At 37.5% G+C, this 27,435-nt stretch overlaps 1 protein-coding gene across 5 annotated transcripts in view; it reads left to right on the top strand.

Moving 5' to 3' along the window:
• The window catches only part of AASDH (aminoadipate-semialdehyde dehydrogenase), a 44,449-nt gene that overhangs the window by 11,774 nt on the left and 5,240 nt on the right, over nt 1-27,435 (top strand). For 3 of the 5 annotated variants that reach the window (XM_021670338.2, XM_021670337.2, XM_021670339.2), the window contains 10 exons: nt 4,340-4,532; nt 12,988-13,229; nt 13,886-13,992; nt 14,482-14,654; nt 15,096-15,288; nt 17,192-17,307; nt 18,575-19,370; nt 23,313-23,476; nt 25,249-25,371; nt 26,178-26,309. In XM_021670338.2, coding sequence (XP_021526013.1) covers nt 4,340-4,532; nt 12,988-13,229; nt 13,886-13,992; nt 14,482-14,654; nt 15,096-15,288; nt 17,192-17,307; nt 18,575-19,370; nt 23,313-23,476; nt 25,249-25,371; nt 26,178-26,309 — 2,239 coding nt within the window. Of the gene's footprint in view, nt 1-4,339; nt 4,533-12,987; nt 13,230-13,885; nt 13,993-14,481; nt 14,655-15,095; nt 15,289-17,191; nt 17,308-18,574; nt 19,371-23,312; nt 23,477-25,248; nt 25,372-26,177; nt 26,310-27,435 lie in introns of those variants that run through there. The other 2 variants (XM_012441060.3, XM_021670340.2) reach the window with 2 other exon arrangements.

Here is a 27,435-nt window from a genome sequence, read left to right as displayed (position 1 = left end):
TCAGGAGCATGGTATGCCTGGTTGAAGTCTGAACTTAATCCAGTAGATGATGGGGAACCATTCAAATATTCTCATTTTATTAAGTTCACTCTTATAGTAGTATTGTGGAGTTTGACTTGCTGATGTGGTCAAGAGATAAGAAAACTCCAAAGTTGCCATTCTTCATTTGCCAAGAAAGACTGGAGGAAATGAACCTTAGGGATGTAGTCCTAGGAAATCAAAGGAGGAAACAGAAATAGAAACCTCATGAGACACATATATAATTTTATGTCATTTTAAGTTTTATGTAATTTTAAGTTTTTAAGCAGTATTTGAAAGTAAAATGGAATAAATGAAAAGGGAAGAAAAATGAATCAAATGAAGTTAATTTTAACAATATATTTTATTTAATTCCTTATATTCCAAAACATTACTTCAATATGTAATCAATATAAAAATTATTTTTATGTTAATCATCATCAAAATCTGGCATATATTTTATACTTACACATCTCAGTGTGGACTAGCCACATTTTTAGTGCTCAGTGGACCTATGGTATTGGATGGCACATGTAGGCCTGGAAAGAAGAAATGGTTAAATGCTGGTAGAAAAAGATGGCTATTGTGATTGACAATATGGTCTTTAGTGACTTCTTAAGTACCCAAGGTTGCAGCTAGATTACATTAGGCTGGCGATAAGTGAATAGGAGATAACAAAATAGAGGTAACAAAAGTCAAGCATTATTTTCTAGAAACTGGTTTTAATGGAAAAGAAGGAATTCTGGGATGGACATAGGTGTTTTGTCTTTAAGATGGGAGAGGTTGGCTGGGCACAGTGGCTCATGCCTGTAATCCCACACTTTGGGAGGCTAAGGCAGGAGAATTACTTGTGTCCAGGAGTTCAAAACTAGCGTAGGTAACATAGTGGGACTCTGTCTCTAAGAAACATGAAAAAAATTACCTGGGCATGGTGGTATGTGCCTGTAGTCCTAGCAACTTGGAAGGTTAAGGTGGGAGGATTGATTGAGCCCAGGAGGTCAAGACTGCAGTGATCCGTGATCGCACCACTGTACTCCAGCCTTGGTGACAGAGCGAGACCCCATCTTTAAAAACAAAAACAAAGAGCAGTTTATAGGCTGAGGGTAGGGAATTGGTAGAGAAGGTTTGTTTGAATAATGAATTAGTAGTAGAAGTATTAACAAAGGAATAAGATACATTGATATGGGAGGGAATGACATTATTTAAAATACTGAGTGGAATGCCTCTTTTTTGATACCTTCAAAGTACATACATTTAAAAGTACATACATTTCTTGGTGTTAGAGGAAACCAGTAGGTTTTAACTTTTGTATGAAGCAGAAGGCCAAGTCATACCTAAGAGTGTGGGAGATGAGGTGGGGTTGGGGATGTAGGGAAGAACTTGAAGAGAATGAAGCAGATGAGGAATCTGGGGGAGGTGGAGAGACAGCCAACTAAGAGTCACTGACCCAGCAGTGGTAAGAATGGTCTATGAAATGGGAGCAAACATTTGCTTAATGAGGATTGAAGAGTTGATTTATGACTAAAGTATACAAATTTCTTGATACCTATTTTGTGCTTCAACTTAATTCAGTTGATTTGCCTGTTAGAAATCCCTTTTGGTTTGCTTTTTTTTTTTTGAGACCGAGTCTCACACTGCCGCTGGAGTGCAATGGTATGATCTCAGTTTACTATAACCTCCGTCTCCTGGGTTGAAGTGATTCTCCTGCCTCGGCCTCTCTAGTAGCTGAGATTACAGGCACTCGCCATCATGCCTAGCTAATTTTTTATAGTTTTAATAGAGGTGGGTTTTCACCATGTCGGCCAAGCTGGTCTCAAACTCCTGACCTCAGGTGATCCGCCTGCCTCAGCTTCCCAAAGTGCTGGGATTACCGGCGTGAGCCACTGCGCCTTACCTCAAATGTCTTTACCTTAAAATAATCTTCATACTAACTTGGGTTCTGAGTTACGTTCCCACATAATCATACCTGCTTCATATGGTGGTTGGGAAAATGAGAAACAATATGTGAGATACCCAGCCTAAGCTTCACAAGTAATATGTTTAAATATGTGTTGCATTCCACCTTTTTTCTTCCTTTAAAATGTCTCTCTCTTTTTTTTTTCCAACTTTTCTTATAGTGAATGCATCTTAAGCTGCTTTCTTGAAATGAACTACCTGGAGCATTTATCCTTCATTGCATGCGTAACCTTGCCCATTTTTGTTCATAGAATTGAGAAACTAAAAATATTCTCAGAATTTCAGTTTCACTGGAAGCAAGTTAGAAAGTTTGCTCTCCTCTGAATACCTAAGTAGGAAGCTAGATAATATATGTGAAGAATAATTCCTCTAAAACTTGAAGTTTGAGGTGTTGGGCTCAGAAAATGATACCCCAGTGTATGGCACTTTGGCATGCTAAGTACTTTGAACTGAAGGATATTGGAAGCACTTCAGAAGTAAAGTCTCTTTCAGACCTTCTCCTCCTCTTCTTTCTCTTGCTTCCCTTTCTCCCCAAGGAAGGCCATAGAAACCGAACCCCTCTCCCTCAAAGATAGTCATAAAACCTAGAGGCCGGGCACAGTGGCTCACGCCTGTAATCCCAGCACTTTGGGAGGCGAAGGTGGGTGGATCATTTGAGGTCAGGAATTCGAGACCAGCCTGACCAACATGGTTGAAACCCCGTCTCTATTGAAAATTCAAAAAAAATTAGCCAGGTATGGTGGCACATGCCTATAGTCCCAGCTACTCTGGAGGCTGAGGTAGAAGAGTCACTTGAACCCGGGAGGCAGAGGTTGCAGTGAGCCAAGATCGCACCACTACAGCCTGGGTGACAGAGTGAGACTGTCTCAAAAAAAAATAAAACCTAAAAAACTATAAATATAGAAATATTACTCCAACCTTTATATGTAACAGTTGGCTGTAGAGAAACTGCTCTTACTTTGTCTGAAAGTAGAACATAAGACTCATTCCAGAAGGGGTCCTGCCCTATACCTAGGAGGAAGAAATGCCACACAGAGAGGCCAAGGATTTAAAAGGACAGGCCTTGCTGGATTTCCCCACTCAGTTTATTACTCATTCCCTTTTTGTCCAATCACATTTCTACACAGCTGTCCACTCTATTGAATCTAAGCATTAAAGTGGAACTTTTCACTTGCGTTTTTGGGTCTTTATTCCGAAGCCTCCCATGTTTCATAAAACTTTGATTAAATAAATTTGTCATGCTTTTCTTAAACTTGTATTTATAGGAGTGTTGACTGTGAGCCTTACAATGGGGAGGAAAAGTATCACAGCCTTTTGGCCCCTATACCTTTAACATAAAATGAATTTTTAATTTTACCCTTGACACCATAAACAGAGAGTTTAAAAATCTTTATACCATATTTGAAGCTCTTTTGAAATTAAGGTAATCCCTGCTCTTAGGTATAGTAGGGTTTGTGTGTTCAAATTAAAATAGTGCCATAGGCCTAACAATGACTGTCCATGCTCTATAATAGCCTAACCACATATATTCTTATTCTGCTTTTTGTTCAGATTCTGAGAGAAAATGTTAAATAATGAGAAAGGGGAGTCAGAAGTTTCTATTAAGAATCACTGAATAAGTACGACAGAATAAGAATTCTATCAGACAAGCAGAACCAGGATTAGATCAGGGATTGATTATAGGAAATTGGTTTACACAATTGTGGGAGCTGGCTAAGCAAGTCTAAAGTCCGTAGGGATCAGTCAGGAAGAGGTGATTCCAAGCAGGCTGGAATCCTGTGGTCACGAGACTGACCCCAGGTGAAATCAGATTTGGGGGAAGGGAGTTTAATTGGAGACCCAGCTGCTCTTTGAGTTTCTTCTTCAGAGAATGCCTAAAACCTCTCCTAAAGGCCTTCCAAGTAAATCCAGCCAACCCTGAATAATCTCCCCTTTGATTAAGTAAATCAGCTGATTAGAGACTATAGGGTTTGCTTCAATAACTGCTTGAAGAAGACATGTGTGCTCCTAAGCAGCAGCCTCCCTTCTATTCTTCGGCTCTCAAGAGAATATCCCTTGTCTCCTTCCCTAACAAGAAACATACTAGAGAGGGAATTCTGGGGACAGTAGTTCAATCAAGTTGACACATCGAAAGTCGGCACAAATGATAAAATATGTCTGGTAAAACATGGATATTGCTTTAAATGGCTGTTAATTCTTTCTTTTATTAAGAAGATTTCCTGAATTTTGATAGCACCATTTTGGCTAATCTAAGAGAATAAAATCTGGCCAACATTTAGAAACCTGAATACCATAAACAATTTTTTAGGGTATGTGCTTACTGAATGTTTGACATTTCTCATAACTGCATTCTGTTTTGCCTTAGGTTACTTTTTGACATCACAGAAGAAGATGTTTTGTTTCTGGCTTCACCTCTGACCTTTGATCCTTCTGTTGTGGAAATATTTCTCGCTCTATCAAGTGGTGCCTCTCTGCTTATTGTACCAACTTCCATCAAGTTGCTTCCATCAAAATTAGCCACTGTTCTCTTTTCCCATCATAGAGTGACTGTTTTGCAGGTACATTTTAGTAGCAGTGAATGTTTTATCATTTTTCAATATTTTAAGTGTTTTAGAGAATATTTTTTATTCCTGTAGTTCTTTACAATGGTTTAATATAATCTGGTTAGATTATCAAGGGCTGTCTCCTCCTGATGTGACTTTTTTAAATTTGAAAATGAAAAGAGAGAAGTGAATTCTGCCTAGAAAATTATTTTACTATGTATTTTGTGCATACTGTAATAACCAGAGGACCTTTACTTTGACTCAAATTTGTTGGATTTGAGAAGGACAGGCTGCTTCTTCTGTCTTAAAATCTGTGTATATTGTGTTTCTCATGAAAAGCTAGTATAAGTAAATTAAAATATAATCAAGTTAGGAATATAGATTTTCTTATTTTTACATCAATATACTTTACATTAACCTACAGAAACAAGTATTTTCGAAATTTGGACTTTTAAAATGTTATTTAAATGTGTATCTGACTGGTGATTAGGTCATACAGGTACACAAGTATATGACTGGTACACAAGTCTTAAGTTACTACATTGTATGTAGTTAAAGGTACTAGAGAATTAGCTATGTTATATGCATATCCTAGTATGTAGATATCTTAGTTAAGTGTTTAACTGCTGTGAACCTTAGGTTTTATCTGTAAATGGAAATAATACCCACCTCAAGTAGAATTAAATGAGATGGTGTAGCTTAGTTCCTCACTGTGTGTGTATGTGAGTCCATTCAGGCTGCTGTAATAAAATACCATAAACTGGGTAGCTTATAAACAACAGATTTTTATTTCTTGCAGTTCTGGAGGTGGGAAGTCAAAGATTAAGTCATCAGGAGATTTGATCTCTGGTGAGGGTCTGCTCGTTGATTCATTAGACTGCTGTCTTTTTACTGGGTTCACATGATAGAGAAGGTTTTATAAGGGTGCTAATCTCATTCATGAGGCCTCTACCTGCAGGACCTAATCACTTCACAAAGCCCCCACCTCCTAATACTAATACCATTGCCTTGAGAGTTAGGATTGCTTACCTGCTTGCTTGCTTTTTTTTTTTGGACAGAGTCTCACTGTGTCATTCAGGCTGGAGTTAAGTGGCATGATCTTGGCTCACTCTGCCTCCCAGTTCAAGCGATTCTTGTGCCTCAGTCTCCTGAGTAGTTGGGATTGTAGGTGCCCACCACCACACCCAGCTAATTTTTGTATTTTTAGTAGAGACAGGGTTTCACCATGTTGGCCAGGCTCGTCTCAAACTCCTGGCCTTAAGTGATCCTCCTGCCTCAGCGTCTGAAGTTCTGGGATTACAGGCGTGAGCCATTGTGCCTGGCTTGAGAGTTAGGATTTCAGCATACAAATTTGAGGGGGAGACACGAACATTCAGACCATAGTGTGTAGCTATGTGCATATGTATGTGCATCTTAATTATTAGAGTCCATTGTCTTTTTTTTTTTTTTTTTTTTTTGAGACGGAGTCTCACTTATATTGGAGTGCAGTGGTGTGACTTCAGCTCACTGCAATCTCTGTCTTTTGGGTTTAAGAGGTTCTTGTGCCTTGGCCTCCCGAGTAGCTGGGATTACAGGCATGTACCACCATGCCCAGCTAATTTTTGTATCGTAGAGACGGTATTTCGCAATGATGGCCAGGCTGGTCTCAAACTCCTGGCTTCCTGGTCTCGAACTCCTCAATCCGCCTGTCTTGGACTCCGAAAGTCCTGGGATTACAGGTATGAGCCACCACGCCCGGCCTCCACTTTCTATTTTGATAAACTACAGTTACCAGGTTTTTATCCAGGATAATGAGAATTGAGAGGATATTAAATTTCTGCTCCAAAAACAAAATTTGATACTTTAAACTTTTTTAAGGCAATGTGTTTTTCATCCTAATGCATGTATATATATAAATTGAACACAACAGTGTGGCTTGTTGGTGTCAGTGGATAAAAATTCTCATCTGTTAGTGAGTCATTCTGTGAATTCTGTGGATCTGGGTAAGATATTACTGTAACTGTTTTATCTACCTGTAAAATTCAAGCAGCATGTTTCTCAGGGAATGTTTGCAAAGTTCCTTGATAGATTTGGTTGATAGTTACTAAAAGGGAAGGAGACTTTCCTTCTATGTTAGGTCAATGAATTCTACCTCTTTAAGTCTCATCCTCTTGTTTGATGTTTTAGCACAATCTCAGATAAATTTACTTTAGCAGTTGTTTTTAACCTTTTTGAGATCAGATTTTTCTGAGAAACTGATAGAAACTTATTGTTATAAGAACGTGACAAATTTTTCATATAGTTTCATGGTGATTTTATTTAGCTAACAATAATTATTGGGAATATTATCAGCAGATCACATTTGACTTGGTTGGAGTAAGGAGGAGAGGTATAGAAGCTGACAGGCTGTCCTTTCCTTTGTGTAAGGCACATGCCTTTTCTTATACTGAATTTTAGCTGTGTTGTCAGGGTTTATCTTCTCTCTCCTAAATCCGGTTTCTTTCAAATGATGTATAAGTCATCAAGGATTTTTGATTTAATATATATACAGTTTTTATTTACTAAAGCGCTCCTTAGACAGATTTTATTTACAAATAAAAACCTTACCCAGACCTAATTGGACATGAAGCAGAGATCTTAAAAGCTGTCAAGGCCAGGCGCGGTGGCTCACGCCTGTAATCCCAGAACTTTGGAAGGCCGAGGTGGACAGATCACCTGACGTCAGGAGTTCCATACTAGCCTGGCCAACATGGCACAACACCATCTCTACTAAAAATACAAAAATTAGCGATCATGTGGTGCATGCCTGTAATCCCAGCTACCCAGGAGGCCAAGGCAGGGGAATCTCTTGAATCCAGAAGGTGGAGGTTGCAGTGAGCCCAGCTTATGCCACTGCACTCCAGCCTGGACAACAGAGCAAGACTCAGTCTCAAAAAAAGAAAGAAAAAGCTGTCAAACACATACTACTAAAGCTTTGAAAATTGAAAAGATTAGAATATCTTGAGCTACTATGGGGGGAAAAGGCCCCAAAGTGAAATAGACTAAGCTTTGGAGAAAATTAAAGACCTCTTTTATTTGTTTCAGGAATAAGGGGTTTCTTGGGAAAGAAAGGATTGATTTTTGGTTTATTACAAACCTAAAATATATTTGGACATTTTTTATTTATATACTCTGGGTAACAAAGTTATATTATTTAAACTTGATGCCCTTTAAAACTTTGTTTTTTGAGACAGGGTCTTGCTTTATCACCCAGGCTGGAGTGCAGTAGTGGTGCGCTCACGGCTCACTGCAACCTTGACATCTGGGGCTCAAGTGATCCTCTCACCTCAGCCTTCCAAGTAGCTGGGACCACAGGTGCATACCATCATGCTAATTTTTAAAATCTTTTATAGAGACAGAGTTTCCCTGTGTTTCCCAGGCTGGTCTTGAACTCCTGGGCTCAAGTGATCCTCCCACCTCAGCCTCTTAAAGTGCTAGGATTACCATAGGCATAAGTCACCATGTATGGTCTAAAAGTAAAACATGTTAGAGTAAAATATTAGGTTGGTACCTAGGAATAGGTCAGCATAATAATGTTTTCCATTTTTCCTGAGTTTTTCCTGAAAAAACTTGGAAGAAGCTTTAACATTTCCTGTTTTTTCTGTTATCTGCTAATTCTCATTTTTGTATGTCTAGAATGATTTACTAGCAAAGGATGCTGACTTGTATTCTGCCCCTCAGTTTATCATTTCAGTTTATGAGTGTCTGAAAAGTATTTCCATTTTTTTATTTTTTTGAGACAAAATCTCACTCTGTCACCTAGGCTGGAGTACAGTGTTGTGATCTCAGCTCACTGCAACCTCCACCTCCTGGGTTCAAGTGATTCTCCTGCCTCAGCCTCCCGAGTAGTTGGGAATACAGGCATGTGCCACCACACCCGGCTAATTTTTGTATTTTTAGTACAGACAGGATTTCACTATGTCGACTAGGCTGGTCTCAAACTCCTGACCTCAAGTGATACACCCGCTTCAGCCTTCCAAATTGCTGGGATTATAGGCATGAGCCACTGCACCTGGCCTCCATTTTTTTTTTTTTTTAATCTTGCTGAGTATCATAGATGTGCATTTCTTTGTTGAGTTCAAAGTTGATATTGTCCTAACAGAAGTTAGGCCAGAACATTGAAATTTGGCTTAGTGAAACTGAAGAGCCAGGACCATTTCAGCCTTTATTTTGACAAGAGATTTTCAGTACAATAAACCTCTTGGCATAACAGTTAAGAGCATGATTTAGAATGCTTTACAGTGTTGTCATCATAATTTATTACTAAAAACCAGAATCTTAACTGGGACATAAGTACCTACGAGGGTGTAGAATCATTCTACTATGTAAAGGTTTTGACAAGCCATGACCTTAAATCATTTTTCTGAATTAAAATTCAAGTTGTCAGGCCGGGCGCTGTGGCTCACGGCTGTAGTCCCAGCACTTTGGGAGGCCGAGGCGGGTGGATCGCAAGGTCAAGAGATCGAGACCATCCTGGTCAACATGGTGAAACCCCGTCTCTACTAAAAATACAAAAAAATTAGCTGAGCATGGTGGCTTGTGCCTGTAATCCCAGCTACTCAGGAGGCTGAGGCAGGAGAATTGCCTGAACCCAGGAGGCGGAGGTTGCGGTAAGCCGAGATCGCGCCATTGCACTCCAGCCTGGGTAACAAGAGCGAAACTCAGTCTCAAAAAAAAAAAAAAAAAAAAAATTCAAGTTGTCTGTTATGACTCCTTAGATTTCATTGAAAGAAATACTTTAAAAATCTTTATTTCCAAGAAATTTTTTCGCTCTGGCTAAGTGAAGAGATTAACAGATCCTCTTTCCCAAAAAAGCAACTATAAAGCTGGACAAAATGGGAAAAAACCCAAGCATTTCAACATTTGGAAATCAACCAAAGACATATAGCAATCTTAGAAATGTTTATGTTTTTTAAAACTGCTGAATTTTATGTGAAAATAGTGGAACTTCGTGGCATTCTGGTATGGGTCTGCTCCTGTCATCCCTGTCTCAATTCAGTCATCACACAGATTCTTTCTGTTTGAAGGGGCTCACTTAATTTATAATAGTAATGCCCATGACCAGCAGCAGCATTATGGAAATGATGATCTTAAAGTAGGCCAGTAGGGAGCCCTACAGCTCCCTAGCCTGAGAGGTCAACAGCTCCTCTAGCCTGAGATTGCAAGGGTGGTGGGATAAGCATATTCCTGGCTGAGGTTGCACTCGTGGGAATCAGAGACCAGAGGGCAGATGCAACTCCTGACTGAACCTGAGACTGTGTGCATGCACATAAGAGATACAAAAGGGCCCATAGAAAATAAAAGATGGATCAGGCTTGAAAATGACCTGAACTTTGACTGAGCTCCCCTATTCACATACAGATTTGGGATAGTAAGTACCTACTGGGATGTAGAGTCATTCTACTTTGTAAATATTTTACAAGCCATGACCTTAAATCATTTTTTCTGAATTAAAATTCAAGTTGTCTGGCCAACCAATGACTTGATAGACTGTCTGCATTTGGACAGTCCACATTTGGGCAGTCTGTCTAGTGATCATTGATTGATCACTTGCTCTCTACACATGGGATGACCCATAGAAACTCCAACTAAAAAGAATACGAATACATATTTTTTAATAAACAACTAAGTAACAACATCAGTGGCCAAATATACTAGAGGAGACAGATTTCATGGATTTAGTCCAGGCAGGTTACTAACAAAGAAATGTACTGGCAATAAAAAAAAAAAAACAAGCAACAATAACAATTTTATAAGGATAAGATTGTCAGTACATCAGTAAGTACATTGTTATATCAGTAAGATGTAACAATTATACATGTATATCCACCTAAAAATAGAGCTTCCAAATACCTGAAACAAAAATGGACAAAATTGAAAACATAAATAGACGACTCAGTAGTTGGAGATTTTAATACCCCACTTTCAATAATTGGTTGAAAAACTAGACATAAATCAGCAAGTATGATATCGAAGACTTGAACAACATTACCAACCAAATGCCATATACAGAACATTCTATCCAGTGATTGCAGAATACTTTTTAAGCACATTGGCACATTTCATAGGATAAGTCACATGCTAAGCCACAAATCAAGTCTCAATAAATTTAAAGGTGACCATGTGGGATTTATCCCAGGAATGCATGTTTGGTTTAACATCCAAAATTATCGATGATATATACAGCATAAATAATAATGAACAAAAAGCACATGCCTATCTTAATATATGCAGAGAAAGAATTTGGCAAAATCTAACACCCATTTATGATTTTTTAAAAAGCTCCCAACAACTAGGCATAAAAGGGAAGTTCTCCAGTATGAAGAGGGGCTCCAGCAATAGAACCACAGCTAATATGATACCATACTTGATAAAAGACTGAATGCTTTGACCCTAAGATTGGAAACAAGGCAAGCATGTTTGCCTTTGCCACTTTAACATTCTAGTGGTTCTTGCCAGTACAATAAGGCAAGAAGGAAAAATATTAAAGGTACTTGTGTTGGACAGGAGGAAGTACAACTCTCTTTATATGTAGGTGGTGTGATCTTGTATATAGAAAATTTTGTTGGTGGGGGTGGTGAGGAGGACTGCTAGCAATAATAAAATTTAGTCAGGTTGGAGGATAGAAGATCAATATACAAAAATCATTTGTATTTCTATATATATATTTGTACATGCATATTTAGTATATGTATATAAAAGAAATATCTAAAAGTAAAATTAAGATAATATTTATACTAGAATCAAAAACAATAAAATAGGAATAAAGCTAAAGAGCAAGATTTGTACACTGAAAACTATAAAACATTGTTGATAGAAATTAGAGACCTAAATAACATTTTGTCTTTATAAATTAGAAGTTTTAATATTTTTGAGATTGCGTTTCTCCCCAAATTGATCTGTAAATTAAACACACTTCCTAGCAAAGTGCAGTGGGCTTTTTTGGTAGAAATGAGTAAGTTGATCTTAAATTTTATATGGAACTGTGAAACCCAGTCCTGATCCATATGATAAAATACCACTTAGCAATAAAAAGGAATGAACTGTTGATATACTTAGCAGCATAGATGAATTGTATCTATTATGTTGAATGAAAGAAGCCAGGTGAAAACAGACTATTTTATGATTCCATTATATAAATGGAATATATGATTTCCATTTGTAATTATGTATAATTATATATAATTTATATTAATGGAATTATACAAGATTATTCTGATCTATAGTGACAGAAAATAGATCAGTGGTTGTCTAGATAAAGGGGTCCAGTTGGAGAGAAGACTTACAGTGGTACACAGGTAATTTTGAGAGTGATGAATATTGCTGTCATCTGAATGTTTGTGTCTCTCCAGAATTCATGTTGAAATCCAATCCCCAATCTGTTGGTATTAAGATGTGGGGCCTTTAGGAGGGTGGAAACCTCATTAATGAGATTCGTGCTCTTATAAAAGAAACCTGAGGTTGTGTATTAGTCGCTTCTACCATGTGAGAACACAGCAAGAAGGTACCATCTATGAAGTAGAGTGCTCACCAGACAGTAAGTCTGCCCACACCTTGATCTGGACTTCCCTGTCTCCAGAACCATGAGCACTGCATTTCTTACCCAGCCTACAGTATTTTTGTTACAGTAATCTGAATTGACAAAGACAGTTATGTTCATTATTTTGATTGTGGTGATGGTTTTACTAGTATATACATATATCAAAACATATTAAATTGTATACATAAAATAGTTTATTATATGTCAGTTATACCTCAATAAAGCTGTTGTTATAAATCCTTATTCATTATTGTTTTGCTTAGGCACATTTTTAAACCCTTTTATATACTTTTTATACAGAGTTAGAAAGGAAATATAAATTGATTTTATAGATTTTGTTTTTTTATCCTTAAATCTTTTTGTGTAAACTGTATGATGAAACATAAGTAATATTTTTGCTTAAGTTTTTTTCTAAAGCATAACTGATATCCATATTAGGAAGATAATGTTGGGCCAGTCATGGTGGCTCACATCTGTAATCCTAGTGCTTTGGGAGGCCAAAGTAGGAGAATTGTTTGAGCCCAGGAATTCAAGACCAGCCTGGGGAACACAGGCCCCATCTGTACAAAAAATTTAAAAAATTAGCTAGGTGTGGTGGTACGTTCCTATAGTCCCAGCTATTCAGGAGGCTGAGGTTGGAGGATCATTTGGGCCTGGGAGGTTGAGGCTGCGTTGAGTGGTGATCATGCCACTGCACTCCAGCCTGGGCAACAGAGTGAGACCCTGTCTCAAAAAAAATTTTTTTTTAATGAAGATAATGTTGCACCAGTAGTTTTCCAAATGGGATTTCCCATTTATTAAACACAGCCTTAATTTCCATGTGGGCTCTAAATGTTAACTTTGAAATAATAACTACAATGCTTACTTAAGAAGTGAAGGGAAATAAATAAATTATTTTTAATGTATTTACAGGCAACACCAACATTGCTTAGAAGATTTGGATCTCAGCTTATCAAGTCAACTGTTTTGTCAGCCACTACTTCTCTTCGAGTATTAGCCCTTGGTGGTGAAGTGTTTCCATCATTGACAGTTCTCAGAAGCTGGAGAGGAGAAGGCAATAAAACACAAATATTTAATGTTTATGGTATCACAGAGGTATCAAGTTGGGCGACTATTTATAGGATTCCAGAGAAGATTCTTAACTCTACTTTAAAGTAAGGGTTTTCATTATACTGTATAGAGAAGAGAGACTGTATATTTCCAGGATCTTAACATTGACAGTGTTTTTGATAAGCACTGGGGTAATAACTTTAGAAACACGATTGTATCTAATTTTTTTTTTGAGTCTTGCTCTGTTGTCCAGGCTGGAGTACAGTGGCGCAATCTCAGGTCACTGCAGCCTCCGCTCCCTGGGTTCAAGCTGTTCTCCTGCCTCAGCATCCTGAGTAGCTGGGACTACAGGTGTTCACCACCACACCTGGCTAATTTATGTATTTTTAGTAGAGATTGGGTTTCACCATGTTGGACAGGATGGTCTCGATCTCTTGACCTTGTGATCCGCCCTTCTTGACCTCCCAAAGTGCTGGGATTACAGGCGTGAGCCACTGTGCCCGGCTGATTGTATCTAATATTTTAAGTTGGGAATCCAGAACCTTCCTTACTATAGCTAGTGCCAAGATACTGCTACAACATTTTGTACTAAATAGTAATGAATAACATGATAACCTTTCCACCTAACCTTTTCCTCTTGTCAGTCTTTGAATTATAGCATAACAAACTTTTTTTCTTTATTTGATACAGTATGATTTAAATATATTGGAAAATATTCAAATGAAAACTTTCAAATCTGCTCTGGGTCTTATTTTCATAGATGTGAATTGCCTGTACACCTGGGATTTCCACTTCTTGGAACAGTAGTTGAAGTTAGAGATACTAATGGCTTCACAATTCAAGAAGGCAGTGGCCAAGTATTTTTAGGTTGTTTTATATTTGTTGATTGGGAATTTATTTTTTTCAAGAAAAAAGATCTGATGTGTTAATTTTATTATTTTCCTGTTTTTCATATGTCTATCTCTTGCTTTTCAGTGATAGTTTTTAATCTCATTCATAGTCATGAAATATCAAATAAGTTACAATAATTATTTCAGATAATTTGTAATACACTAATAAAGGTAATTTAGAAACTGTAACTTGGACCTTCATATTTATATTTATAAGCAAAATTTAATCAGTAGTCTAAGAATTTTTTAATTCCATAAATTTTAAGAAATGCATTTCATTTTATCTCTTTGCTTATTTACTGAACTTTTTATGTCTGATTTTATCAGATAACATTTTAAAATGAGCCTCCTTTTAATATTTAAATTTTGAAGTTTAGTCACTGAACTTTGGGAGATGTTGTTGATTTGATGGTTTTTAATATATTTCCCTTGGATTTTTATGACATTGTGTTTATATCTTGGGAAGGTGGCAGAAACAGAGTGTGTTTTCTTGACGATGAAGTGACAGTACCACTTGGCACAATGCGAGCCACAGGAGACTTTGTGACTGTGAAAGATGGAGAGATATTTTTTCTGGGACGAAAGGATAGTCAGATCAAACGTCATGGCAAACGTCTTAACATTGAACTTGTACAACAGGTAAAACTATTTAAATATTAAGTATCTATTCATATATGTAGGTATTAGAAGCAGCCACCACCAATTTTCTGTGCCAGGGGTCTGTATTATTTATACCTGTCATTTTTGTGTTAGTGTTAAATTACAATAAAAGGTATTAATAATTCAGTGTGCCCCTTATCCCCAGCATGAAGAGATAGTTATACTTTAAATAAGTGACAACTTGTATTTTGATATTTGTGAAATTGAACTGGCTTATTTTGCTTTAGGACCTATTATTTTGAAAAATATTGTGAACCCTATGTGCAAGTAATAGTAACAGTAAAAAATAATTTTTAAAAAATCTCCAGTATATTCCAAAACTTAATCCAACTGTTGTGATTTCAGACATAAAAAAGTAAGCTTTTAGGAAGCTTGTTTGTAAATATCCTCATTGGCAAATTGGGATAATCTCTCTTATAGGTTGCTGAAGAGCTTCAGCAAGTGGAGTCTTGTGCAGTTACATGGTATAATCAGGAAAAATTAATTCTCTTCATGGTATCTAAAGATGCTTTAGTAAAAGATTACATCTTTAAAGAACTGCAGAAACATCTTCCAAGTCATGCAATCCCGGATGAGCTCGTATTGATTGATACTCTACCATTTACATCCCACGGTAATTTAAAGCAGATATGTTTCAGTGCCAAATAATACTTATTGTATTCATAACTAGCTTAATGGTCACATAAATCTTTATTATTTTTATAAATGGTACTAGTATTTATTGTGATAGACCCTCTTTTGAATGCTTTATATAATTAGTTCACTTTATTTTCAGAAAACCCTGTGGATAGGTGATATTATTCCTATATACAGATGAGGAAAATAGGGCTTAAAGAGATTAAGTAATTAGGTGGGGCATGGTGGTGAGCGCCTGCAGTTTCAGCCGGGAAGCTAAAGTGGAGGATTGCTTGAGGCCAGAGTTTGAGGGTACAGTGTGCTATATTTGTACCTGTAAATAACCACTGTACTCCAGCCTTGGCAACTTAGCAAGATCCCCATCTCAAAAAAAAAATAAAAAAGAGGTTAAGTAATTTTCCAAAAATAATTTTGCTAGTTAGTGATTATATTAGTATAGTAGTCAGGGTTCTCCAGAGAAACAGAACCAATGTATAGATATACAAAAGATTTATTGTCAGGAATTGACCCATGCAGTTATGGAAGCTAAGAAGTCTAATAATCTGCCTTTGACAAGCTAGAGACTTAGGAAAGTCAGTGGTATATTCAGTCTGAGTCCTAAGGCCTGAGAATCAGGGGAGCTGATGATGTAAATCCTGCTTTGAGGACAGGAGGAGATGAGATGTCCTAGCTTAAACAGTGACGCAAGAAAAAGGGTGCAGGCCAGGCGCAGTGACTCATGCCTGTAATCCCAGCACTTTGGGAGGCCAAGGTGGGGGATCACTTGATGTTGTGAGTTTGAGACCAGCCTGGCCAAAATGGTGAAACCCTGTCTACTAAAAATACAAAAAAAGTAGCTGAGCATGGTGGTGCATGCCTGTAGTCCCAGCTACTTGGGAGGCTGAGATGGGAGGATCACTGGAACCCGGGAGGGAGAGGTTGCAATAAGCTGAGGTTGCGTCACTGCACTCCAGCCTGGGCAACAGAGTGAGACCCTGTCTCAAAAAAAAGAAAAAGGGTGCAAATTCTTTCTTTCTCTGCCTTTTTTCTGTTTTGGCCCTCAACAGATTGGATGATGCCCAATCTACTTTACTGAGACCTTAGTTAGATTCATATACTAATCTCATCCAGAAGCACCCTCACAGACCCACCCAGAAAAATGTTCAATCCGGGCACCCTGTGGCCCACCCACATTGACACATACAGTTAACCTATTGCAGTGATAGAACTGATATCCGATCTGGGACTTTTTAATTTTAATTTTATTATTGTCTGTTTTGTCTGTCTAGGACCATTTGACTTAAAAATGTATAATCTTAGTCACCATATTATATTGCCTTCCCAATTTCATTTTTATATACTATACACTTTAAAATGCAGTGGTCGCTCATTTAATGGAACTATTTCTTTAACTCTTGAAATTGAGATAAATTGGATAAATATTAGCTCCTTTTTTTTTTTTTTTTGAGACAGGTTCTCACTTCTTTACCCAAGCTGGAGTGCAATGGTGCAATCAGGGCTCACTGCTGCAGCCTCAACTGCCTGGTTCAAGTGATCCTCTCATCTTAGCATCCCGAGTAGCTAGGACTACAGGGCAATTTTTAAATGTTCTGTAGAGACAGGATCTTGCTATATTGCCCAGGCTGGTCTTAAACACCTAGCCTCCCAAAGTGTTGGAATTATAGGAGTGAGTCACTATGCCTGGCCTTCTTCTTACCTGTTTCTCTCTACAGTCTTGGTAGCATCAAACTACTTTTTAGAACTGATTGTCGACAACAAACTATTTACATGATTTCTGTGTTGTACAAAGAAAAATGTATATGGCTAATGAAGATATAAAGGCTTTGAGTGAATTTTAAAATGTTATTTTAAAACATTTGTTATTTCTTTTCTATATTAAGGCAAAATTGATGTTTCTGAGTTAAACAAGATATATTTAAACTATGTAAACTTGAAGTCTGAGAACAAGCTCAGTGGGAAAGAGGACCTTTGGGACGAATTACAGTATTTGTGGAAGGTACAATTTTTAAGTTACAAAATTATTATTATAAAGAAGTTATTTTATGTCTTCAAGGAATGATACCCTAACAAGTTACATAAAATTTTCTGACAATGTTGCTGCTATCCAGATGTTAGGTAGTATAGCTTCATTTATCCAATTTGTATTAAAATGAAGGTTAGGTTCTCTACTGTAAGATTAGATTAAGTTCCCCACAAAGAAATGTATTGAAAGTGAAGTAGTCATAAAAGGTATAAGTAGACAAAACCTGTTTTGACATAACTGTTCTCTAAGAGAATCGGTGGAATGTAGTAACACTCTTGTCAGAGCTGCGAAAATAGCCAAATCTTGCTATAGCACAGTGTGTTGTTTGTTATACTTAGGGCTTATGTCATTATTCTAAAAGAACTCAAAGTTCTTTTAGATAGAATTTTAAAAATACATATATATCTCAATAAGTTAATAATTTTTCTTAAATAAAATGTAGATATTTCTTTTCTAGAGGGTTCTAAAAGGAGGATGTAATTGTGTAACCTTGTCTAAAAATAGAGGTTATCTAAGATAAAAGTCTCATCTACTTCATTTTTAGATTATTGGAAAGTAATTTTGATTTATATGAAGCAGCCAAAGATAAATTATTCCCATATTATAGAAATATTGGCTGTTGGTATCTTGTGGGCTTTATACTTATAAATCAAATGTTTTTGTCCCAATTTTATGGGTAAGAAAACTGCTGTAAAGGGATGTATCTTTTGTACTGTTAGATGAATTTGTGACAAAATTGGTAGCACAGTGATCTCCTTTAACATAAATAAAACAATTTAAAACTTTATTTTTATTAAAAGTATTTATTTTTTATTTCTAATTGTTATTATTATTATTATTTTTGAGATGGAGTTTCACTCTGTCACCCAGGCCAGAGTGCAGTGGCGCAGTCTTGGCTCACTGCAACCTCCGCCCACCCGGTTCAAGCAATTCTCCTGCCTCAACCTTCCGAATAGCTGAGATTACAGGCACCTACCACTATGCCCAGCTAATTTTTGTGTTTTTAGTGGAGTTGGGGTTTCACCATGTTACCCGGGATGGTCTCGAACTCCCGACCTCAGGTGATCTGCCTGCCTCGGCCTCCCAAAGTGCTGGGATTACAGGTGTGAGGCACCACACCTGGCTTATATTTCTAATTATTAATGTATTTACTCTCATCTCTATATATTACCTGTAAATGTTGAAGTCTTTTGGTTTTAGACCTTTACCTCACCATATTTCTCTCTTCTCTCCTCTGTAGTCTACTCTGAATCTCCCAGAAGATCTTCTGAAGGTTCCTGATGAGTCACGATTCTTAAATAGTGGTGGAGATTCACTAAAGTCCATGCGGCTCCTCAGTGAGATTGAAAAACTTGTTGGGACATCAGTACCTGGGCTTCTGGAAATGATTCTCAGCAGTTCCATTTTAGAGATTTATAATCACATCCTTCAAACAGTGTTTCCAGATGAAGATGTGACATTCAGGAAGAGTTGTGCCACAAAAAGGAAACTCAGCAACATTAATCAAGAGGAAGCCAGTGGAACATCTTTACATCAGAAAGCCATCATGACTTTAAGTTGCCACAACGAGATTAATGCTTTCGTTGCACTGAGCAGAGGGAGTCAAATTTTGTCTCTGAATACTACTAGGTTTTTACCAAAGTTAGGACATTGCTCTTCAGCCTATCCTTCTGATTCAGTTTCACAGACCAACACTCAAAATTTAAAAGGCCTAAATTCTCCAGTTCTTATTGGGAAGTCAAAAGATCCGTCCTGTTTTGCAAAAGTTCCTGAAGAGGGGAAACCTGCCATAGGGACTCAGAAAATGGAGTTACGTATGAGGTGGAGGTCAGACACAGGCAAATGCGTAGATGCTTCACCGCTGGTTGTAATACCTGCTTTTGATGAGTCATCTACAACTGTGTACATTGGTTCCCATTCTCATAAAATGAAGGCAGTTGACTTTTACTCTGGGAAGATGAAATGGGAACAGAGTTTGGGAGATCGAATTGAATCCTCAGCCTGTGTATCTAAGTGTGGAAACTTTATTGTGGTGGGTAAGTTTTTGAATTTGAGGTTTGTGGAGTTAAATTGAATTACCATACAATAATCTTCATAGGTTCAAGTTAAATTTTTTTAAAAATCTATGTATGATGGGTTTGGTTGCTGTCAAAAGGTATGTTAATCATGTGCTGATTAACAATGTGGGCCTTGGGGTCGAGAGTCCCTGGATTTGAACCTAGTTCTATAGCTGTTACAGGCTCTGTGACCTTTAGCAAGTTATTGAACCTCTTAGAACTTCACTTTCCTTGTGGGTAAAAAGGAATCATAAATCTGTTGCTGCATCACAAATACCCCAAAACTCAACAACCTAGAACAACACAAATTTATTGTCTCAGAGTTTCTATGGGTCAGCAGTTTACTAGCAGCTTAGCTGGCAGTTCTGCTCGGGGCTTTCACGTGGCTATAGCCATCTGAAAGCTTGATTTGGGCTGGAAAATCTGCCAAGATAGCTCATTTGCATCACTATTAGCAGAAAGCCTCAGTTCTTTGCTGGTTCTTGGCAGGAAGCTTCAATTCTTGCCACGTGAGCCTTCTCTAGGCTGCTTGTCTGCCCTGACAACATGGCAGCAAACATTCCTTAGAGTGAGTCATCCAGGAGAGAGCAAGTAAGGAGGAAGAGAGTACCTTTTATGACCTAGACTTCCAAATTCCACACCATCATTTTTGTTTTCTTCTGTTAATTAGAAGTGTGTAACTCGGCTGGGTGTGGTGGTTCACACCTGTAATATCAACACTTTGACAGGCCGACGCGGATAGATTGCTTGAGCCCAGGAGTTCAAGACCAGCCTGGGCAACATGCAAAAACTCTGTCTCTACAAAAAATACAAACATCATCCAGGCATGGTAGTACATGCCTGTAGTCCCAGCTACTCAGAAGACTAAGGTGGGAGGATCACTAGAGCCCAGTAGGTTGAAGCTGCTGTTAGTGGTGATTGTGCTACTGCACTCTGGCCTGGGAAAACAGAGAAGGACTCTGTCTCAAAAAATTAAAAAGTGTATAAGTTCAAACCACACTCAAGGGGAAGAGAACCAGGCTCCACCTCTTGAAAGGAAGTGCATCAAAGAATTCATGGACATATTTTAGAACCACCAGAATCTTTATCAAGCTTTTGGGAGGATTAAATGAGATAATTGTTTATGAATCCATTGGTGCATTGCTAAGGATGTGCCACCACACCTGGCTTATGTTTGAATTTTTCTGTAGAGTTAGAGTTTCTGGATGTTGCCCAGGCTGGCCTCAAACTCCTGGGCTCAAGCGATCTGCCCACCTCAGCCTCCCAAAGTACTGAGATTACAGGCATGAGCCACTGTGTCCGGCGAGCATTTTTTCATAAATGCTCACTAAGTGTTAGCTACTACCTGCTGCTGAGTTTTATTAAGGTATAGGTGACTTTTACTTTATTAGGAATATGGGGGTCCTGGTTATAATATCTCCCCCTGACTACAACTCTCTTTTTGCTCTGCCAAATATGTTAGGTCTCATTTTACATGCTCATGGAATCTTCATCAAAGCTTTTCAGACTAAAGGCTTACGAATAGCTTTCCCTACTTATGCTATCCTAGCAGCAGTCTACCTGAATCTGAATTTGATTCTTCCCTTCTTCCCCTTTGTTGATATTCAGTCGGGGTGGTTGGCAAAATATTAAAGATGTATTAGGAAAAGTTATAGATTAGTCTCAAACTTTTTGGAAGGCCAAAGGTTTTACTGAGGCAGGTTGAAGGTAGCTGCCTCATTAACATTAGCATAGGAAAGAGATAGAGAGAATCAAAGGCCTTCCCAGTTTAAGTCTGCTTACCCTGCATCACTTTATCTCCAGTCTGTTTACTCATGTAAACTTTGTACTGAATAGCCCTCTCTGTGGGAGATCAAAGGGGAATTACCTGTTAATAGTGTTCACTCTGGGCCTGGCACCTACAGCTTTTATCATTCGTATAACCACTCTTAACCATGTTAATTATCCACAAGTGTGTTAACTTAGAACCTCTGTTGTAAAATCTGGATGGAATAAATGTGTGGATGGACAGAGGGTATTGGTCAATTGGTTGCATTTTGCCCTCTGAAAGCAGCCAACGGCCATCCCTAGCCCACTTGCATCACTGTAATGGTGTGAGAGTGCATTCATTCATCTGTGGTTGAGTCAGGGTCTGCAGGCCAGACTTCTACAGGTAGTGGGTGGCGTCTCACCCCTTTAACAACAGCATTTTGAAAATTATACTACAGGATACTTTCAGTTATACACCTGAATGATAAGAAACTGCCAAATTGTTTCCCAAAGTGACTAAACCGTTTTTGCATTTCCACCATCAATGTGTGAAAGGTCCAGTTGCACCACATTCTTGCTAGTTCTTGGTATTGTTAGCTTTAACTTTTTTTTGTTACAGCCATTGAAATAATCATGAGTGGTATTTTATTGTGGTTTTAATTTGCCTTTACATAGTGACCAGTGATGTTGAGCATTTTTTTTTTTTTTTGAGACAGGGTTTTGCTCTTTCACCCAGGCTGGAGTGTAGTGGCGTGAACATGGGTCACTACACCCTTGAACTCCCGGGCTCAGGTGATTCTCCCACCTCAGCCCCTGGAGTAGCTGGGACTACAGACATGTACCACCACACCTGGCTAATGTTTGTAATGTTTATGGAGATAGAATTTCTGCATGTAGTTTGCATGTTTTCTCTCAGTCTGGAGCTTTTTATTCTCTTAGAATAATAACATAGTGTCTTTTGAAGAGGAGTTCTTTATTTTGATGAAGTCCAATTTATTTTTTTTTTAATAGGTCATGCTTTTTTGGTATCATATCTTAGCAATCTGTGCCTAATTCAAGGTCAAAAAGATACTCTTCTGTATTTTCTTTTGGAATTAAACTGAATTGACAGAAATCTTTACCCAGCTGAGTTCTGGGGTGCTCTGCTATGTAGGACATTTCTCTTTGTCATCTCTGAGCTGGCCACTACTCTGTTGCTACTAAGTGATAACTGCCAGGAAAAAAAAGCATAAAAAAGTACAGTGGGAATTGGGCCTCAAGTGAGTGGCAGTGGTCATAGGCATAGCCATCTAGAGAGTAGGCATCAATGAAACTGCCCTAAATAGCTGTCCCCAAAGTCTACTTCTGATTATCATGATCTCCAGGGAACTTGAGTGACCTTCACTTTGGAGATTTGAACCAGCTCTATTTCCAGCTACGTTATTTTGGCTACAACAAAGTCAAGGACTCCTGCCCTGTCGTCTCATCCATAGCAGCAATTTGGGAAAAGCAGTTTACTTGTTAAGAGCACAGGCTCTAGAGCTTAACTTCTTAGATTGAAATCTTGGTTCTGCCACATATGAGCTGTGTAATTTTTCCCTAGTAATTTAGTCTCTCTGTGCTTCAATTTTGCCATGTAAAAAATGTGGTTATAATAGTACTTACTTCACTGTGAGGATTAAATGAATTAATAGATGTACCATATTTAGAATAACACCTGACACATAGTAAATGCTCAATGAACATTGACTATTAATGTTAGCACTTCTTAAACACCTTTTGTGCACTGGGCATTTATTCACATCATCTGAATTGTCACAATGACCCTGGAAATAGGTGAATCCACATTCTGCAGTTGAATAATTTGGGGCTTAGCAACACTGCGTAATTTGCCCAGTGATAGTCATGATGAAATCTGAATACAGATGTGTCAAAAATAGTGAAGCACTTTTTAAAAAGATGTAAAAAAATTAGTGAAGTGCTTTTAAAAGATGATACACCTACTAAATAGGTATTTTACACAAGTGATTACTATTCAGTTCCTGCTTTACATTGCTAAAATGTAAGCCAGATGAGCTGATCATAGAGCCTATGTATAGAGGAGGACTGAATATAAATTGCATGATTTAGGCTAAAGAATTATTTTCCAGTAATATGTCTATATCAAATGTTTTATGTTTTATTTCTCTGCAGGCTGTTATAATGGATTAGTTTATGTTCTGAAAAGTAATAGTGGAGAAAAATACTGGATGTTTACTACTGGAGATGCTGTCAAAAGCTCGCCAACCATGGATCCAACCACAGGACTCATTTACATTGGATCTCATGACCAGCATGCATATGCTTTAGATATTTATGTAAGAATTCACCTCAAATTAGCTGGGCATGATGTTACACGCCTGTAATGGTAGCTACTCAGGAGGCTGAGGTGGGAGGGCTGCTTGAACCTGGGAGGCGGAGGTTACAGTGAGCCAAGATCGTGACACTGTACTCCGGCCTGGGTGGCAGAGACTCTGTCTCCAAAAAAAAAAAAAAATTCACCTTATTAGTCTTAATACCATAAGCATAGAAGCATTAAATTTCTAATACTTAGAAGAAGAGTGAGTAACTGTCAGGTACAGTTAAGTCTTGGAATAGGTATTAACTATTTCCCAAGCTTATCATTGTGGTCTGGGAAGAATAAAGCATTAATTAAGTCTTAATATCTTAAGACCTTTTTAACTTCATTACCAAATTTACCACAAATAAGTGTGCTACTCAGAGTTTTGGAATGCAAAGAATTTAGGATTATCATCTTGACAACAGAAATAAAATCACAAGGGAAGATAACAAGATATTTTAAGATCTGATTACATAAAAATTAAAATGTTATATAAGAATTATGAAATTAGGCCGGGTGCAGTGGCTCACGCCTGTAATCCCAGCACTTTGGGAGGCTGAGGTGGGTGGATCACAAGGTCAAGAAATCGAGACCATCCTGGTCAACATGGTGAAACCCCGTCTCTACTAAAAATACAAAAAATTAGCTGGGCATGGTGGCGTGTGCCTGTAATCCCAGCTACTCAGGAGGCTGAGGCAGGAGAATTGTGTGGACCCAGGAGGCGGAGGTTGCGGTGAGCCGAGATCACGCCATTGCACTCCAGCCTGGGTAACAAGAGCGAAACTCAGTCTCAAAAAAAAAAAAAAAAAAAAGAATTATGAAATTAAGCTGGGTAAAATTTTGAAATAAATGTAAAAAAAGCAGAAATTCATTTATAAGTATAAAGAAAATTAAGATCAAATATAAAATTAATAAGACAAATATAAAGACCCAGATAGATAGAAAAATAAACAAGGGACATAAATACACAGGACCCCAAAGAAGAGACGGCTAGTAAATGTATATAAATATTTCATAAATTTAATAATCAAAGGAATGAAAATTAAAATCTATGAGATAGAGAAACAAATGGTATTAGATTAGAAAACATATTTGTCATAACATTAAATGCTGATGAGAGTGGTAAGAAGTTGTAACTGGTGAGGCCTCTAATGAAAACGATTTGACCATAGGTAACAATATTATATACTTTGATCCAATAAAATTCTTTTTTTAGAAATCCTGGCAAAATAATCAGAAACACAAGTCAAATATATGCAATAAGATGCCAATTTCTAAGTTGTTTATAATACCAAGAAATTCCAAAAAAATGTTCAGTAAGGTAGAGAGAGAAATTATGTTCATGTGGGATACTATGCATTAAAATTATATTTAAATCATTTTACAGAATCAATGAGCAAAACATGATACCAAGTTGTATATTCAGAATGATCTCAACTATATTAAATCATATGTGTGTGTGTGTGTATAAATATACACACACACACACATATTCTCAGATGTATATGAACAGACACACACACACCCCCATATGCCAAAAAGATCAAATGAGAAAATGCTAAAATATTAACCTTGGTTGTCTCTGGGTGGTGTCCTTTGTCTTCTTTATACTAAGCTGATTTTTCACAATAGGCATGTGTTTTAAACTAAAGATAAAAACATATTAACAGATACAGTATCATGAAGGGTTGAATATATGGATTTGTTAACCATCAGCAAAACCAAATTAATTTATTTTCTTATTTGCAGAGAAAGAATTGTGTTTGGAAGTCAAAATGTGGAGGAACTGTCTTTTCCTCTCCGTGTTTGAACCTGATTCCACATCATTTGTATTGTGCTACATTGGGAGGACTTTTACTGGCTGTAAATCCTGTAGGCATAAAATAATACACATTGATTTTATTTCCTATCTTTTCTTTAAATTTTAAAAATTTTTCCTTTGAGCTCTGAGAGTTTGAATAGTTTTCAGTTAATTATAGTGGTCCACATACACCAAACTAGAATTCATTAAAAATGATTGACATGAAATCTAGAAAGATAAGAAAATTTAAGTTCCTGTATGGTTTTTTTTTTTTTTTTTGAGATGGAGTCTCACTCTGTCATCCAGGCTGGAGTGCAGTGGTACAATCTCAGCTCACTGCAACTTCTGCCTCCCGGGTTCAAGCGATTCTCCTGCCTCAGCCTCCTAAGTAGCTGGGATTACAGGCATGTACCACCACTCCCAGCTAATTTTTGTATTTTTAGTAGAGATGGGGTTTCACCATGTTGGTCAGGCTAGTTTTGAACTCCTGACCTTGTGATCTGCCCACCTCAGCCTCCTGAAGTGCTGGGATTATAGGTGTGAGTCACCATGCCCAGCTCCTCTATATATCTTTTCTCTACTTTTTAAATTGACAGAATGTTTTTCATCATATTAAGAACTTTATGTCCATCATAGGGATATGTCTTAGGTGCTAGTTATTTCTTTGCTTGTTTTACTAAGCCTTTTTCCTAGTTCTCATAAATAGCATTGATTAATTTTATCTGTGTATACAAGCTTCATTTATAATGTCCACATACCAATATAGCGTTTTCTGATATTTTAGCTCTACCACTGGAGATGTGTAAGTTTGTTTTATAAAGGGTATCTGATTAGTAGGATGATGTAAAATGCTGTGAATTGCTTTTTCCTGTGACAGGCTACTGGGAATGTTATTTGGAAACATTCCTGTGGAAAACCACTCTTCTCTTCCCCACGATGTTGCTCACAGTATATTTGTATTGGCTGTGTAGATGGGAATTTACTCTGCTTTACTCACTTTGGAGAACAGGTAATAATATAACAAACTTTTTTTCTAGAACAATAAAATTTTATACATATAAAAATCATATATATATAAAATAGAACTAGAAATTTTGTATATCTCTATAAAATATAGATATATTTCATATGTCTATATCTAGTTCTATTTTATATATATTTATATATGTCTTTCCCAAAGGCAAAGCAGATGGTGACAACTGAAGTAACATTTTAAACATCATTATTCAACTCATGATGTTGAGAAGTAGTTCTGTTTTCATTGTGAAGCCATGGATTTCTTAATTTTTTAATGAAGGCATAGATTTAAAAGGTAGCTACCTAAACATTGTTACACTTCTTTTGCCATCTCTTTCCCCCAATTTTTAAAATATTACCAGTTTTTAGCCTGTTTCATTGTAACTTCTATTGAGATTATGAAAGCTTAAATAAACCCCTGGTTTCTTTTAATTGATACAGATATTTGTACCTATTTATGGGGTACATATGTGATATTTTGTTACATGCATAGACTGTATAATGATTAAGGGTGTTTGTGGTGTCCATCACCTTGAGAACTTATCATTTCTATGTGTTGGGATCATTTCTTTTAGCTATTCTGAAATAGACAACACATTGTTGTTGGCTCTAGTCATCCTACTCTGCTATTGAACATTAGAACTTATTTTTTCTTATGGTATGTTTTTACCTATTACCTGTTTTTAAATTTTTTTATTACCCAACCCACCCCAACTTCTTTTTTTTTCCTTTTGAGACACAGTCTCACTCTATCACCAGGCTGGAGTGCAGTGGTGCAATCTTGGCTCACTGCAACCTCTGCCTCCCAGGTTCAAGCAGTTCTCCTGCCTCAGCCTCCCAAGTAGCTGGGACTACAGGTGTGTGCTGCCACGCCTGGCTAATTTTTGTATTTTTAGTAGAGATGGGGTTTCACTATATTGCCCGGGCTGGTCTCAAACTCCTGACCTCAAGTGATCCACCTGCCTCAGCCTCCCAAAAAGATTACAGGCATGAGCCACCACACCCGGCCCCAACTTCTATTATTCTATTCTATTCCTTCATGAGATCAACTTTTTTGCTCTCACATGAGTGAGAACATGCAATATTTGTCTTTATGACCCATGTTATCCATCCATGTT

Source organism: Aotus nancymaae, unplaced genomic scaffold (assembly GCF_030222135.1).
Source record: "Aotus nancymaae isolate 86718 unplaced genomic scaffold, 86718_ANA_hifiasm-v0.15.2.pri h1tg000006l, whole genome shotgun sequence".
NCBI classification, from domain to species: Eukaryota; Metazoa; Chordata; class Mammalia; order Primates; family Aotidae; genus Aotus; species Aotus nancymaae.
Note: the sequence above shows the minus strand (reverse complement) of the source record. Positions and strands in the feature narration are given on the sequence as shown.